General features: G+C 34.8%; 2 protein-coding genes across 2 annotated transcripts in view; one reads left to right on the plus strand and one right to left on the minus strand.

Annotated features, from left to right (window-relative positions):
* The window catches only part of LOC133321089 (sodium/iodide cotransporter), a 61,570-nt gene extending 51,929 nt beyond the window's left edge, over window positions 1-9,641 (plus strand). Inside the window, exons 5-10 of the mRNA XM_061530189.1 lie at window positions 1,475-1,634; window positions 4,769-4,987; window positions 5,123-5,396; window positions 5,687-5,797; window positions 8,353-8,612; window positions 8,951-9,641. Coding sequence (XP_061386173.1) covers window positions 1,475-1,634; window positions 4,769-4,987; window positions 5,123-5,396; window positions 5,687-5,797; window positions 8,353-8,612; window positions 8,951-9,641 — 1,715 coding nt within the window. The remainder of the gene's footprint in view (window positions 1-1,474; window positions 1,635-4,768; window positions 4,988-5,122; window positions 5,397-5,686; window positions 5,798-8,352; window positions 8,613-8,950) is intronic.
* Window positions 9,642-12,176: 2,535 nt separating this feature from the next.
* LOC133321088 (trafficking protein particle complex subunit 1-like) lies at window positions 12,177-12,746 on the minus strand. Its single transcript, XM_061530188.1, has 3 exons — window positions 12,648-12,746; window positions 12,437-12,579; window positions 12,177-12,372 (listed from the first exon to the last, which is right to left on the minus strand). Exons 1-3 carry the CDS (start codon window positions 12,744-12,746, stop codon window positions 12,177-12,179), a joined length of 438 nt encoding a protein of 145 aa, XP_061386172.1.
* Window positions 12,747-16,850: the final 4,104 nt, after the last annotated feature.

Here is a 16,850-nt window from a genome sequence, read left to right on the forward strand (position 1 = left end):
TTATTGGGTAGCAAATTCTCCACTAAAAATTATAAATATAGGTCCAGTTTTTCTGGTAGTCCCCATATAACGGTACCCCAAAATTTTTGGTATTTTGGGGGTTCTGATCGTATTTTTCGACCGAATTGACTGTAATTTAGTACGTCGAGTTATTATTAGGTAGCAAATCTCTCCACTATAACTAATAAGTATAGGTCAATTTTTTCGGGTAACCCCCATAAAAAGGTACCCCCCAATTTTCGATATTTTGGGGATCGTAGTCGTCTATGGCAACAAACCTCCCTCCCAAATATTAATAATATTCGCCCCCCTTTAAGGGTTACTCCCCATAAAACCTCCTTTTTATACCCTTCACCACACCGTGGTACAGGGTATTATGTCTTTGTGCATATGTTTGTAACAGGCAAAAAGAATCGGGATAGACCCATGGTTCCTTTTGAGAATATGCATAGAATCACTTTCTGAGTCCGTCCATGTATTTTTGTTAACAATGTCGCATTTATGATCCGAGTTTTGTTGAAATCGGTTCATATTTATATAAAGCTATAGTTTCGTTCTCTCGTCCGATTTTTGTACCCTTCACCACACTGTTGTACAGTATTATATATATTATATATTAGTCCGATTTAAGGTAAATGGTGTACCAAAGTCCCTTAATATCTTTCGGTCTGCACCAAATTTAGCGTAGCGTGATGAATTAGGTCTAGAATGATGTGTATTAAGTTTCATGAAATCGGTTCAGATTTAGATATAGCTTCTATATCTGACCAAATGAAAACTTTAGTGTAGGTTGCAGAATGACATGTTTATGGATCCAATTTCATTTTACTGGTCCTTTAAAAATGCGACATTTATTAAGATTCGTCTGTTAAATATACTCGACGTTACTACTTTCCTTACTGGTTTTCATTTGTAGCAATAAAAATATTTACAAATAAAATAAAAATCCTTACAAACTATACCGCGAACTTAATATATCCTTCATCCTCAATAACGATTGCAAAACCCCCCAAATAAATACGTAGTTATTAGTCAATATAAAACAACGAAACAAAAGTCAAATGTCATACAAAAGGACGAATATATGTATCGTAAATATTGTTTCCATCCTTTCAACAAAAAAATCTAACAATCCGATTCTCGAGAAGGAGGCTAAGAAGAATTATGGAAAAAAAGAGGTTAGCTGATGATGTTATTTAAATTACCTTGACCTCTTAATACAAAATGATACACCGTACATACATATGTATGTATGACAAAGTGTAGCCACATCCGTTTCTTTTTCCGTTTCCTTTCCCGGTTCCTTTCTTGTATTTGTTTATTTGTTGAAGATTACACCTTCAGGGGTCAGGTTTGGCGATATTTAAAATAATTTTTTTTTTGTTTTTTTCGTTGTATTTTTTATTGGGATATTTATGTTTTCTTGTCTGATTCGATTCCATTATTATTTTCGTTTTCTTTATCTCTATTCTAGGCCGCTTAAGTTTCTTCAATTTCACCGGAGATTTTTCGGTACGAGTCGATACAACATCAGCTTGGCTCGGCCAATTATTTGTATCGCTGTCACAATTCGGTTGTCAACAGAATTTCATGCAACGTTATGTCAGCTTGAAGTCGCTGAAGGAAGTTAAACGGTAAGTGGATGAAATAATAAATAATCCATAATAATCTAGCTAAAGCTAGAATCTTGAAATTTTGGGTGACGATCACTCTTAGTTCAAAGGCGTTAGATAGGCTGTTTTTCTTGGAAATTCGACGGTACGGTACTAAATCGGTACGAAAATCGCTAAAAGGTACTAAAAATGGTACCATTTGCATTTAGCGAACCGGTGGAGCTATAACATTTACATTTAGAATGAGAATCACTGAGTGTAGGATATATGTACTATAGAGACGAATAGAACTTGGAGTGTAGGGTAGATGTTCTAAACGTTTTTTTTTGGAAATTCGAACTAAAAGTGTCAAAAAAAGTACTAAATTTGGTACAATTCGTATGTATGGTATATGGTACTATATTTGCTATACTTTTAATTTGGAGGTTCGGATGCAGTTGGAATCTTGAAATTCGAAATTAACATTACCGTCGGAGTGTAGGATTGGGACGCAGTTTTGCAAATTTTTTACTTAAACGTACGAAAAGTACCAAATCGTACAATATTTGTTAAAATTTGGATTTGGGTGAAACGATATAGCTGGAACATTGCATTTTAGAAATAACATTACTACTGCAATGGTACTAAATTTTTTACAATTTCAATTTTGGGTGAACTGATAGACCTGGAATCTTGATAATTGGAGTTAGGATCGCCGTTGGGGTCTTGGATTGGGATATACTGGGAGTTTTGGAAATTCGTAGTAATGTGTACTAAATTTGGTACAATTTGGATTTGGTTGAAACGATAGGGCTGGATTTCTGAAGATGGAAAATATGTTTTCTATTGATTTTATGATAAAGGTAGGTTGGGAAATTCGTAATTATGTGTACTACATGGTACTACATTTTGATACAATTTGTATTTTGTGTGAACAGATAGAGCTGCAATCTTGATATTTGGAGTTAGGATTACAATTGGGATGTAGGACTGGAGTTTGTAGGAAGTTTTGAAAATTCGTATTAATGTGTACTAAATAGTACTAAGTGTGTATGTTTATTAACTCTTCTGACATATGTAGTTTTCTGTAGAAAAACTGCCCCCAGGGGTGCACCTTTGAACAAAGCATGGTTTTTGAACGGCATGGGTTTTTACAGTGTTTATGTTCAAATATATATGTATTGTATTCATATATATCAGAAATGCATTAATTATTAAAAAATATATACAAAAAAAATCTGATACAAATTTACTAAAACCTAAAATGACATAAAAACAAAAATTTATATGGTGAAAAATACAGCTAATTTCGTAATCTTATTAGCCCATTTGAAATCTTTGAGAAATCGAAGCCAAAAGTTAAAAACTCCGTTTTTACTGGAGTTTAGTGGGTATGTTCAAAGGTGCCCCACCTGTGGTATTTTACGGAAATTTATAATAACATTTTGGAGTGCAAAAAAAAATGCTTTTCGAAAAAAACTATCACTGAATTCTTCCTGCGCCCTTACAACCAAAAAATTTAAAGTTTACAATTGCAGTGCGAAAATATAGTCACTGATGTAAATTTTGTCGAAAAAAAGCTAGCCAAAATGGTTTGCGCAGATAAAAAACAAGATTGACACATAAAAAAATTTGGTTTCGGGTCGGAAAAATTTTAAACCGAGATTTTAAAAGGGCTGTTCAAAGGTGCCCCACGTTCAGTGTTGCCAATTTAGCACTTTTAGTGCTAGATTTAGCACTTTTTGAACTCGTTTAGCACCAAAAAAAATCATCTAGCACCTAGCACTTTTTTAGCATTTTTTAATTTCTTAGGAATTTTTTACAAAAAAAAAATCCCGTTTTTCGATTTCACACTGACGCATTGAATTTTCCCTATGTTTCACGCAATGAATTTGATTTTCCAATGCTATCCAGCACGTGCCGTGCATTCCAAATTTCTTACTTCATGTGGTGACTATGACATTGTCTGTTGGTAGATTGTTTATTTGGGAAAATGAAAAACCAAATTAAGTTGTACATTTCATGAGAGCGATGTAAAAAAATGAACATGAATTATGTTGGAACTTTCTGAAAACAAGTTTTTTATTCAGCGGGAATCCCAAATGCCATGTTATAACCACTTTAGATTACCGAAAAGGCGAGTGTACCCCTTTATATTGAGATTGTGCCAATATAAGGACCAAAATAGAAAAATTCCGGCAAACATATTTTTTTATATTAAAGTCGCTGTTGGAAATGAGATCTTTAGCAAAAACAATGGGGGTCTTCATTGGCCTGATCCCATCCTACATGAAAAATTTCGTGAAGATTGGTCCATTACTGTGGCCTGTATTGTGTTTACAAATTATAATGGACAGACGGACGGACGGACACACATGTCTAGATCAAATCAGCTAGTCGAGATATGACGATCGGTATACTTAAAGGTGGGTCTAGGACCAATATTTCGCGGCCTTACAAACTCTTGGGGCTACACAAAGCTATAATACCCTGACAACATAGTTGTGTGGGGCATAATTAGTTAATTCGGTTGCGACGCCCCCAAAATGTCGAATAATGGGGAGGGTACCGCTCTCTGGGGGCTACCCCTAAATTTGGACCCATATTAATAATTTTTGATAAGAAGATTTTTTATTCAACAAAATTTAAACAATCAAATTAAAACCAATGCAATTGATGAGGGCTACCCTTAAAAGTGGACCAATGTTGCTAAGTTCTAGTAAGAAGACTATATATCCAGGTAGAGCACAATATACAAATTTAGCTTGAAAAATGTTTTTAGCTTTTTTTTAATCTAGCATTTTTCCTCAACAAAGTTATGGCAACACTACCCACGTTCAAAGGAGCCCCCCTCTCCCCTATATTTTGACATGTTTTAATAATTTCCACATTCGCTAACGAAGTAGCGGACATATACTAGGATATATAAAAATATTAGGTTGGGGGAAAAGAAATTCATCCATATATTCATATAGGCCCCATTAATTCTGATCCGATTTTCACAGAGCATCACTGATCCGATTCATCACATTAGGATCACAAATGTGACCTGGACGGAGACTTGCGAGACTTCTTAAAAGTAGTGATGTGTGACCAAATATTTCAGGTTTCCATATTCCATAACATCAATAATCTTATAATTATCTCAATTCATTTTCGTATTTTTCTATTTTCAGTGCCATGATGTCCAATATACCCATAATATTTGTATTCTTCTCACTGTCCTGGATAACCGGCTTGGTTATCTATTCTTCTTATGCCAGCTGTGACCCCCTTGCCGAAGGCTATATAAATAAAGCTGATGAAATTTTGCCATTCTATGTTGAAGATCAATTGGCATTTATACCCGGTTTTGTGGGTATATTTATGGCAACACTATTCAATGGAGCTCTGTGGTAAGTAGTGCAGAAGGGGGTGGAGTACCAAACAAATTGCCAACCACCTTAGTTAGCAACAACATACATGCAACAGATTTGTGTGACTTATGTTTTCTCTTCTTCTTCTTCCTTTTTTTCTCAAATCTCTACCAGCATGATGGTATCCAATTTGAATTCCATGGCCACTGTCATCTGGGAGGACTTTTTGACATTGGTACCGAAATTCAAAAATCTCACCGACCGTCAACAGTTGAGTCTTATCAAAACGGTCACCGTGATATGTGGCATACTGATTATGGGCGTTGCATTCGGTGTGGGCCTGCTCTCCGGTGTAATTGAATCATCAATGATGGCATTTTCAGCAACATCCGGACCATTGTTGGGTTGCTTTATATTGGCTATGCTGGTGCCCATTGCCAATTGGAAGGTAAGCTATGATGGGAAGGAAGGGAGGTAGGCGTCGAAGGTGTTGCCTTTATTAAAACATTTATCCATTGTTTGTTGCGCATTTACCGGTCTGCTTGATTACTGATTGATTTCTATACCCTGAAATGATATTGGCAATTACCTGTATGGCGGTGGCAAAACACACTTCAATGAGGATATTGTGCGTTCGCACATACATACACGCACAAACAATACAGCAACTGATTTGTTTACACCACTGTAACTCACACTAATAACAATTTCCGTTCACTTTATTTGTGTCTGAAAAAGGGTACTTCCGCTGGCATGATAACGGCCTGTGCTTTCGTCCTATGGATTATTGGTGGCGCTGCAACTATCGACAAGACGGAGATTAATAAATTTTTACCAACATCAACGGAGGTTTGTTAATGAAATATAAATAAATTCTATATATAAATATTTATGTAGTATACACAGATATGATTGTGTGTGTCTGATGGCGATTGGGTTTGTAAGTTCGTTATTGGGCGTGTGTTTTATTTTATATGTAATTTATGACGTTTGTAAACGGTTCTCTGAATAAGGGGAGTTATTTTGAATTTTTTTAAGCTCAGTTAACCTAAGAACTCAAGTTTGTCGATCCTCAACAACGTCGTTTCAATACTGTTTGGGTCCTTGAAATACATGCAAATATTGCGGAATTTTAACGAAAAATTATTGTGACCAATGCATCATTGATATTTACCTCGGTTTTGCATCTGATTCTCAGAAATGCCCCCCTTACCGTGTGACTCTTGACCTCTGTATACAGACGACCTAAAGCTCACCTATATAGATGACCTAAAGCTCACCTATATAGATGACCTAAAGCTCACCTATATAGATGATCTAAAGCTCACCTATATAGATGACCTAAAGCTCACCTATATAGATGACCTAAAGCTCACCTATATAGATGATCTAAAGCTCACCTATATAGATGATCTAAAGCTCACCTATATAGATGACCTAAAGCTCACATATATAGATGACCTAAAGCTCACCTATATAGATGACCTAAAGCTCACCTATATAGATGACCTAAAGCTCACCTATATAGATGACCTAAAGCTCACCTATATAGATGACCTAAAGCTCACCTATATAGATGACCTAAAGCTCACCTATATAGATGACCTAAAGCTCACCTATATAGATGACCTAAAGCTCACCTATATAGATGACCTAAAGCTCACCTATATAGATGACCTAAAGCTCACCTATATAGATGACCTAAAGCTCACCTATATAGATGACCTAAAGCTCACCTATATAGATGACCTAAAGCTCACCTATATAGATGACCTAAAGCTCACCTATATAGATGACCTAAAGCTCACCTATATAGATGACCTAAAGCTCACCTATATAGATGACCTAAAGCTCACCTATATAGATGACCTAAAGCTCACCTATATAGATGACCTAAAGCTCACCTATATAGATGACCTAAAGCTCACCTATATAGATGACCTAAAGCTCACCTATATAGATGACCTAAAGCTCACCTATATAGATGACCTAAAGCTCACCTATATAGATGACCTAAAGCTCACCTATATAGATGACCTAAAGCTCACCTATATAGATGACCTAAAGCTCACCTATATAGATGACCTAAAGCTCACCTATATAGATGACCTAAAGCTCACCTATATAGATGACCTAAAGCTCACCTATATAGATGACCTAAAGCTCACCTATATAGATGACCTAAAGCTCACCTATATAGATGACCTAAAGCTCACCTATATAGATGACCTAAAGCTCACCTATATAGATGACCTAAAGCTCACCTATATAGATGACCTAAAGCTCACCTATATAGATGACCTAAAGCTCACCTATATAGATGACCTAAAGCTCACCTATATAGATGACCCAAAGCTCACCTATATAGCTTTTCTATATGTAGATGTCATGAAACTCTTCTATAAGGAAAAAGGCCTTCAACTCTTCTATACGAAGAAGTCTAACAGAACTTCTATACGAAGAAATCTAACAGAACTTCTATCCAAAGAAAACATAAAACTTTTCTACACGAAGAAGACCTAATCTTTTTCCATACGAAAAGGTCGAAAAATATAAGGGGCCTACACTAGGAAGGTCACAAGCTCTTTTATACAAAGAATGCCTAAAGAAGAAGACCTAAAGCTCGTCACTCATCAGCTCTTCTAAACGAAGAAGACCCAATGTTTTTCCACACGAAAAGGATAATTTTGATTTTCCAAGAACATTTACTGCTCTTTTATACGAGGAAGATCAAATTTTTATCTATAAAAGAATGCCTAAAGCTCTTTAAAAAACCTAAATCTCTTCTATATGAAGAAGACCTAAAGCTCTTATATACGAAGATGACCTAAATATAGTCTGTACGAAAAATAACAAAAGCTCTTCTGTACAAAAATACGAAAACTTTTTTATGCGAAGAAGACCTACAGCTCTTCTATACGAAGACCCAAAGGTTTTCCATATAAGGAAGACCTAAACTCGTTTATACGAAGAAGACCTGAAGACCCTCTATACGAAGAGAAGACACATACCCCTTCTATAAGAAAAAGACTTATAGTTTTTCTATACGAAGAAACCCTAAAGCTTTTCCATAAGAATACGTAAAGTTATGTGAAGAAGACTTAAAGCTCTTTTATACGAAGAAAACATTAATATTTTTATCTCTCTATACAAATTAGACCTAAAGCTGTTCTTTACGAAGAAAGCCTCTTTTTCGTAAGAATTCCTAAAACTCTTCCATAAGACCTAAAGCTTGTCTACAAATTCCTTTCCGAACTTCGAGCTCCTATTAAATCACACACCCAATATACGCAATCGACTCAGAGTCGCATACTTATCAAATGTAATTTAATGACACTCCTTTGTAGTTCCTTTGTGTGTATGTGTTTATCTAAAAACGTTTCTATCTCTCTCTTGTCCTGCAGGGCTGCTCAAATTTCACATTTTCACAGACGATACACAAGCCTACAAGCGATGAGTACTCCTTTCTGCCAACTCAATCATCCTGGCTAATGCAGCATACACCGGCCGTGCCTCTAGACAACAGTGGCAACATCAACAACAACAACATCATCAATGGTTACGGTAGTGTTAACAGCAATTACGTGATGCTAAACGATACTCTACTGGCAATGGTGGCAAATCTCACAACGCCTGCAACAACAACGGCAGCTGTTGAAGAACGGTAATAAAATCACTTTGTATTCTTCTTTGCTTTAACAAACTAAATTGTAAACTGTAGCTACAATAACTAAGAATAGTGAAGCCAAGCCACAATGCGACGGACAGACAGACCGAGAGTTAGACAGTCAGATAAATTGACAGGCTGTTGATATCGCCAACAAATTGCCCAGTACAATTTTGTGTTGCAATGTGGTGGTTTGATGTTGGTTCGTCGTTGGTTGGTGGTTTCAATAGTTCACAGCTTATTGTCAGTTGTCAATGTCCTACACAGTATTTTCTATGTTTTGTTTTTTCTGATCTCTTTCTCATTTTTTTCTCGTCCCACTTTTTTTCATCTAGGACACCATTGCAGCACATGTACGCCATTAGCTATATGTATTACAGTCTCATAGGCACAGCGCTGACTGTGCTGATTGGCTATATAGCCAGTTATTTGACACAGGACCCTAAGGACGCTTACGATGGGAAATTACTGCACCCGACCGTGTTGCGTTTGTACGAACGTTTTTGGCGAGGCAACAAGCCGTACTACATCAAAGATGTCAATAATACAATCGTTACCGTACTTGGCTCCAATGGTAGTGTATCAGTATGTCAAGGAGGTCCTGATGGCCCATCGACGTTGGATGTTGGCAGTGCCAACCAACACCACCACAACAGTAATAGTGGTGCCAAAATTAATCACGCTTTTGAGCCACAAAACGAAGCCAATATTATAATTGGTGCTGACAACAGCATCAGTAAAGACAAAAATCCCATGGATGTGATTTTCATTAAGGGTACAGATATGGAGCAACTCAGTCCACCATCCGCACAACAACAACAAGCCTCTTCAGTGCCGCAAAATCCCATCGCATCGATATTAACAACAAATATGACAAATGTCAATGGTGACGCTGGCGTCAATGTTGACAGTATAACATTAGAAATGCCAAAAACCCAAACTACCTCCACGCCAACAGCAACAACAACATCTAGCCAGCCTAGTATAGACCACAACAAATTTAAGAGCGATAAGGAGAATGTTTGATGATGATAGCTTCTCAACAGCAAATCAGATGCCAACATCTTTGCCACATCAACAGCCCACACCACATCTATGATGCCTTTGCACTGTCCTGCAAGCAAAATTGTCGGACAGGTTATTGTGACTTAATTGATATTTACTTAATATGATATTTTTATAAGTTAAAAAACACACAAACAACAACAACTACAATAAACTATTATTCTTCTTAGAATACAAAGTAACTACCTACAAGTCCTTGATAGATTTAGATAAGAATTTAATTTATTCCATATAGGTAAATTAAAAATAAAACTATTACTATTATAAAATAATAAATCTATAGAGAATACGACTAAAAACATGTAAATCCATGAGAGACACAAACAAAATATTCATAACAAGAAATAAAACAAAAAACTATTATTATTATTTTGTAAAGATAATTTGAAAAAAAGAGTAAAAATAAATTATTAAATTGGAGTATGATAAAATAAAGATGTTTGTTTTTATTAACTCACAAGTAACTTCACGATATGAACAGATAAGGTATGAAGGTTTAGAAATTACTGGTCCCATATGACCATATATTTCGATATATGTATGAATTTCCAAAACTTCGTCGCATCGGTTCAACCAAAATTCAAATTATACAAAATATAGTTCACATTAGTAGGAATTTCCTAAATAGCTCAATTCTACCCCAACAATGACCCTAGCTCCAAATGTAAATCTTCCAGCTCTATCGGTTCACCCAAATCCAAATTTGGTACAATATTGTACACATTAGAACGAATTTTCAAAATTCTCTACATACCATAATCCTACACCCCAACAGTGATCCTGACTCCAAATTGCATTGTTCCAGCTCTATCGGTTCACCCAAATTCCAATTGTACCAATTATAGTACGATTTAGTATTTTTCGTACACATAAGTAAAAACAAATTTCAAAACTACGTATATATCCCAATCCTACACTTCGACGGTAATGTTAATTTAAATTTTCAGGATTCCAACTCGATTTGTACAGAATATAGTACCATATAGTACTTTTCGTATACGTAAGTACGCGTTTCCAAAGTCAGTTCCTTATAACGACCCTGCTTCTCAACCTTAATTTGCATTCCAAATTTCAAGTTTTTAGCTCTATCCATTCACATGCTACGAAATTGTACTAAATTTAGTACACGAAATATATGTAAACTGTTAAAAACAGTGTTTCCAAATAAGATAATTGCTAAAAGATCACCCTTTATAATTGTAAAAATATGGAATGACAGTGCACTGTGTAATAAAACTTCAGAATTTCCTCTAACCATATCTGGAAACTTTAAAAAAATCGGTTTAGTAGTTGCCAAGATATTTGTATTTCAATTCAACGATGGTCCGAAATACACCTTCTGCTCGATTCTGGTCGCCTACTGTTTTCATAATGTCTGCTGCTGTTGTATGAAAATTATAGCATACTTGTAGGGGCAAAGCGCAGTTCGATGTTGCTTGATATGTAGGTGTGATTGTATGTTATTTATGCAATGTAAAATATAATTACTTACACATACACACACTGTAGCTGTATGAAAAAAATTTCCATTTTTGCAAGATCGATTTTTGTGGTGTTTTTCATTTTTTGGTAATAGGCGCCCTGCATCGAACTGAAAGTATATTTCGGAACATGGTAGAATTGAAATTCGAATAACTCCGGAAATACTTAACCGATTTTTATGAATTTTGCAGCAATGGTTAGAGGGAATTCTGCAGTTTTATTACACTATGACATTATATATTTATTACACCTATAAAGGTGATTTGTTAGCTATTATATTTTTGGCATCACTGTTATTAACAGTTTGCACACATCTCGTGTTTTGTTTTTCTGTCATACATCTTCAGTTTGGTCCATAATTTAACGATGAATCGTCATACAAACTATCAACGCCTTCAAATATTTGAATTTGAAAACAAAAATGCGTGCTTTGTTAAGAAAGTTCATATTTTTTTAAAAAATCAACGCCTCTCAGAAAGCCTCCAAAAATATTCCTTAAAAATGCACGCCTCCAAGGAATCATCCGTCCCTTTTAATATATTTTTGGGCATCTCACTGGTAACATAAACCCTTGCTCCACAGTGTTGAATTTCAATAAAATGTATTACTTGAAGAAAAATAAAATAGCTTATTTAAAGCCGCATTAGAAGTGCAGCCCTTTTGGATTTTCCTACAGAAATGAATATATTTTGGCATTACCAAATGGATGTATTTGGCATTCCTGAACCTTGGTGGTTAATGGAAACCTTCACACATAATTGTCTGTAGTTGTATATTTCCTTTTCTGTTTGCCGATCGATTATATATATATATATATATTATAGCAGAGGATATACAAAGTTTGTCACGACCGAACATAACTACGTCTTTACTTGTTTATATACACTAACATCCACCACATCAATTTTTGTTAACCCAATGGCTTTTTAATGTTGGATTTAAGAAAGCAATATTACCATTATGTGCCATCTGTAGCAAATAATTTGTAAATAAAAATACTCTCTTCTAATTTGTTTATATATTTCTTAGACCAAATATGGGCGATTGTTTTATAAATTCATCCAATTTCGTTTGAAATAGTTCAGATGTGACTGGTGTTCCGGGTGTCCACAGTGGATCTCGTACCACATATTCTACCCAGATTTTACTATAGACTTGTTGCAGCAGTTCTTTAACATTTGTTGCATTTGTGTCGGTATTTAAAACAAACCTGCAAAATGAAAATACAATTAAATAGACTAAATATAAAAAAAATGTTTTTGTCAAAAACTCACTTTAATCCCGAGGGTGTTTCCAAATAATGCAAGGCATATTTATTGGTTTTATAATACAAGAAACCCTCTCGTGGATCGTGGGGTGAAAGTTTATTAACAAATGATTTAATTGAGGACAGCATACCATAGGTCAGCTTAGCTTCCTGCAGGAGAATATGAGTAATTCATTATTATTAATTTCATTTCAATGTAGCTGTTGTGACACACTCACCTCTTCCTGGGTTAAACCAGACTTCTTTGTACGATTCCATTCGGCATAGTACATCAATGTTCCATATTTATCAAAAATATATAAATTAAATACTTTCATCTCTGTTAATTTGGAAAAATTCTTATTTTTACATTCGTTTTGGAATGTTTATAAAATGTAGAGTTGGGTAGTTCCGGAACGAACTAGTTCATTGGAACTATTCCGAGAAAGGAACGAACGGAACTAGTTCCATTTCTTTAATTAATATAATTCCTTTCTCTGATCCAGTTCCTTTTTTGAACTATTTGAAGCAAAGGAACTGTATGGAGCAAAGGAACTATTTGGAGCATAGGAACTATAAAGAGCAAAGGAACTATATGGAGCAAAGGAACTATATATGGAAAAACGAAAAAAAGAATGATGAAAGAGAGAGATTCAAAAGAACTATGTAGGAGTCGGAACTATATGCAGCAAAGAAATTGTATGGACTAAAGGAATTATATGGAGCAAAGGTACTATATGGATCAAAGGAACTATATGGAGCAAAGGAACTATATATGGAAAACGAAAAAAAAATAATAAAAGAGAGAGAGAGAGAGATTCAAAAGAACAGTGGGAAGCCTCCAAGACTCCAGCCTTCATAAAATTCGCTTGTTAAACGTCGTTCTGCCAAGACTCAAGCGACGTCGTACGCAAACCTTCGCCAACAAATGGTCTGTTCCAGTACTTTTTATACCCTCCACCATGGTACAATTATAAAAGGTAACAGCAAATCCCAGCTGATTTGATTCCAACGTAATACTAGTGTCAATATGAATTTGACAAATTATGTTTTTAAAAATCACCCAACACGAAAATTGGGAATGCATACAATTTTTCTTTATTAATGTGCTCCCGTATTCAATTTACTCAATCTGCCTGCTGGGAAAGTTTGAGGAAGCAAATCTTTCTTGAAGGAATTACTCGCTATTCCCAGCATTGTCATATGTGTTACACATATATATGGCAATAGCTCAATTAAAGGAAAGATGTGGAAGCGATAGAAATATAAATTTGATAGATTTTCATTCATGTTTTTCAATTTTTATTTTGAGGATTCGAAAATATTCCATTTTCGAAATAAAAATAATTTGATGATAATTTATTTGTTTGTTTACATTTTTCTGTCAAATGAGTTGACACTAGTAGAACTTACAACAACAAATTTCCATGTGGTTGTTGTATCGTTTTTTGTACAACAACACTTGCTGTTACCTTTTATTATTATACCATGACCCTCCACCATAGTATGGAGGGTATATTAATTTTGTCATTCCGTTTGTAACTCATCGAAATATTCATTTCCCACCCTATAAAGTATATATATTCTTGATCAGGGTAAAATTTAAGACGATCTAGCCATGTCCGTCCGTCTGTTGTAATCACGCTATCTTCTGAAGGAATTGAGATAGGGTGCTGAAATTTTGCATAGGGTTGTCTTTTGTCTGCAGGCAGGTCAAGTTCGAAGATGGGATATATCGGTCCACGTTTAGGCATAGCTCCCATATAATTTTTATTGAGCGCGTTTTCCAAGCGAATTTGTAGTAAATGTATCCACAAAAAATTATAAATATAGGTCCACTTTTTCTTGTAGCCCCCATATAACGGTACCTCCTAATTTTCAGTATTTTTTGGGTTTTTATCGTATTTTTCACCGAATTGGCTGTAATTTAGTATTTTGAGTTCTTAGCAGGTACCAAATCTCTCCACAAAAAAATTTAAATATAGGTCAATTTTTTCGGATATCCCCCATATAAGGGTACCCCCCAATTTCGGTATTTTGGGGTTCTTGAGCGCGCTTTTCAACCGAATTCGCTGCAATTTTGTACATTGGGTTCATATTGCGTACCAAATATCTCTACTAAAAATTATAAATATCGGCCCACTTTTTCTGGTAGCCCCCATATAAGGGCACCCCAAATTTTCGGTATTTTGAGGTTCTTAAGCGCGATTTTCAACCGAATTCGCTGAAATTTGGTACAGTGGGTTCATATTGGGTACCAAATATCTCTATTTAAAATTATAAATATCGGTCCACTTTTTAATTTCAAATACCTGTCAGTATACCTGTGGTGAAGGGTATCCAAAGTTCGGCCCGGCCGAACTTAACGTTTTTTCACTTGTTTAATAGTAAAGCTAGTAAAAGGGAAACATTTCAAGTCTCAGAGTACAAAATAATTTGAAAAGTTCGGGAACGCAAATCTAGTAAATATGCCAAAATTAGATGGCAATACTTCAAAATCAACATAACAAAAAGTTTACAAAGAGAAAGCCATTTTGTTGTGCTCTCTTAAATTTGATTCAATGCTTTACCAGTTTTATGGGTTCAGGAACGGTTTTCGAGTAAAAAGTTGCAAAACTTAGATTCTTTTAGGTTTTGGAACGGAACTTTTGTTGTCTATGCTTATTCTGTCCGTTACATTTAAATAAAACGTTCCACCTGCTAACGAATGGGAGGAGAAGACAAAATGGCCGATAAAGATGAACTCAAAATGGTATAACCGAAAGTTTACGAATGAGGTGGGATAGAGACTAAATGGAAACCGTGTTGTTTACGAATGAGGTTTATGCCATGTACAGACGAGCGTTGTTCGCTCTCTCATTCGTTGTTCGACCCTTAATTATGAAGTAATTACTTAGTTCCCCATACAAAATTGTCTGAGCGAACACCGACTTTTGTACGTTGTTCAATTCGAATCACTCTCTGAATCACCAAGAAAATTGTCCCATCCCTAACAACTGAGAGCATTTATCGATAATAAATTAATTTTGACAGCTTGAAAATATTTATAAAATTTTCAAACTTTTTTAGTAATATTGAAAATGATGAATGAAAAGTAAAAAATTGTCTAGTTTTTATATATGCAGCAGGATGTACATTTTGTTATCTACATAATGCAATGTGAATTTCTTTCCCCATGGTTCTAATTAGCGTACAAAACAAGAAACAAATTTGGGGACACTCAAACAAAAAATTCTCAAAATTTTTATATGTGACATTTGAATTTATAAAATATAAAAATGTATGAAAACAACAATATTTTCAGAAAAAATGGAAAACATGAATTAAAAGTAAATATATATGGGTTCATACTATAGTCAGGAGAAAGAGAATTAATTTTTCTATTTAGATCCATATGTGATTCATGTAAATATGTTAGAATTTTGGCGTAAAACAAGAAACAACAAGTTTGAAATAAAAAACTCTGAAGATATGAATTAGGAATAGTGTTGTATGAACGGGTTAATTCATGTACGTAATTCTGAGAGCGAACTACGTTGTTCGAATGTCCGTCAGAACATGGCATTAGGCAAATTATGATTAGGGATAAGTAAATCGACTTTTTGTATTGAAAAGTCTAATGCCATGTACAGACGAGCGTTGTTCCCTCTCTCATTCGTGGTTCGACTCTTAATTATGAAGTAATTACATAGTTCAAAGGAACTACATTAAGGAACTAGTTCCTTTTTAAAAAAGAAACGAGAATGATCGATCCGCTACGTGAACTAGATTGCCCAACTCTAATAAAATGTCAAGTAATTTTCAATTGAAAACAAATAAATCAGCTGTGTGTCGTTCCCATAATCGAATGAACCAACCTTTTATAAAAACGTTCCACAGGGCAAGGATGAGTGCCAACTAGCTGATGAAATCTCTCTAAAATTGAAAAACGTAAGTCCACTTTCGAATATTCGAATAATATATTTAATCTGTTCCCGTACTGAAATAATCTACTAGATTTTACTATTTTCTTCGATAACATAACTGAAAATTCGTTATCGTAGTAATAGTACAATTAATTGTTCTGTTTCAGAACCTACAAAGAATCTTCATTATTCGAAGATCGATTTTTTCAATTAAATAGGCTACCAAAAATATCAATATCCACCAAAGTAATCAATATCGGTCGATTTCTTGTTTTGTTTGTTGTGGTCCTCATATAACAGTGCCTAAATGATTCTTAATCGGAAAAGAAAGTCTAAAATAACGAAAATATGAATGAATGAAATATATTCAACATCTGGACATTTTTGGAAATTTTGGAGCCTTATAACTCGGGAAGTATATATTTCCCCGAAAAAGTTGTGTTCTTGTAATCAGGAGACAAAAGACTACATATGCTTAAAAATTCAACTTATTCTGAGAGGAGGCCAAAAAAAACAAATTTTTGAATGAAAATTAGT

This window comes from Musca vetustissima, unplaced genomic scaffold (genome assembly GCF_032173495.1).
Source record: "Musca vetustissima isolate MV318-11 ecotype Yass unplaced genomic scaffold, APGP_CSIRO_Mvet_v1 utg64922, whole genome shotgun sequence".
NCBI lineage: Eukaryota > Metazoa > Arthropoda > Insecta > Diptera > Muscidae > Musca > Musca vetustissima.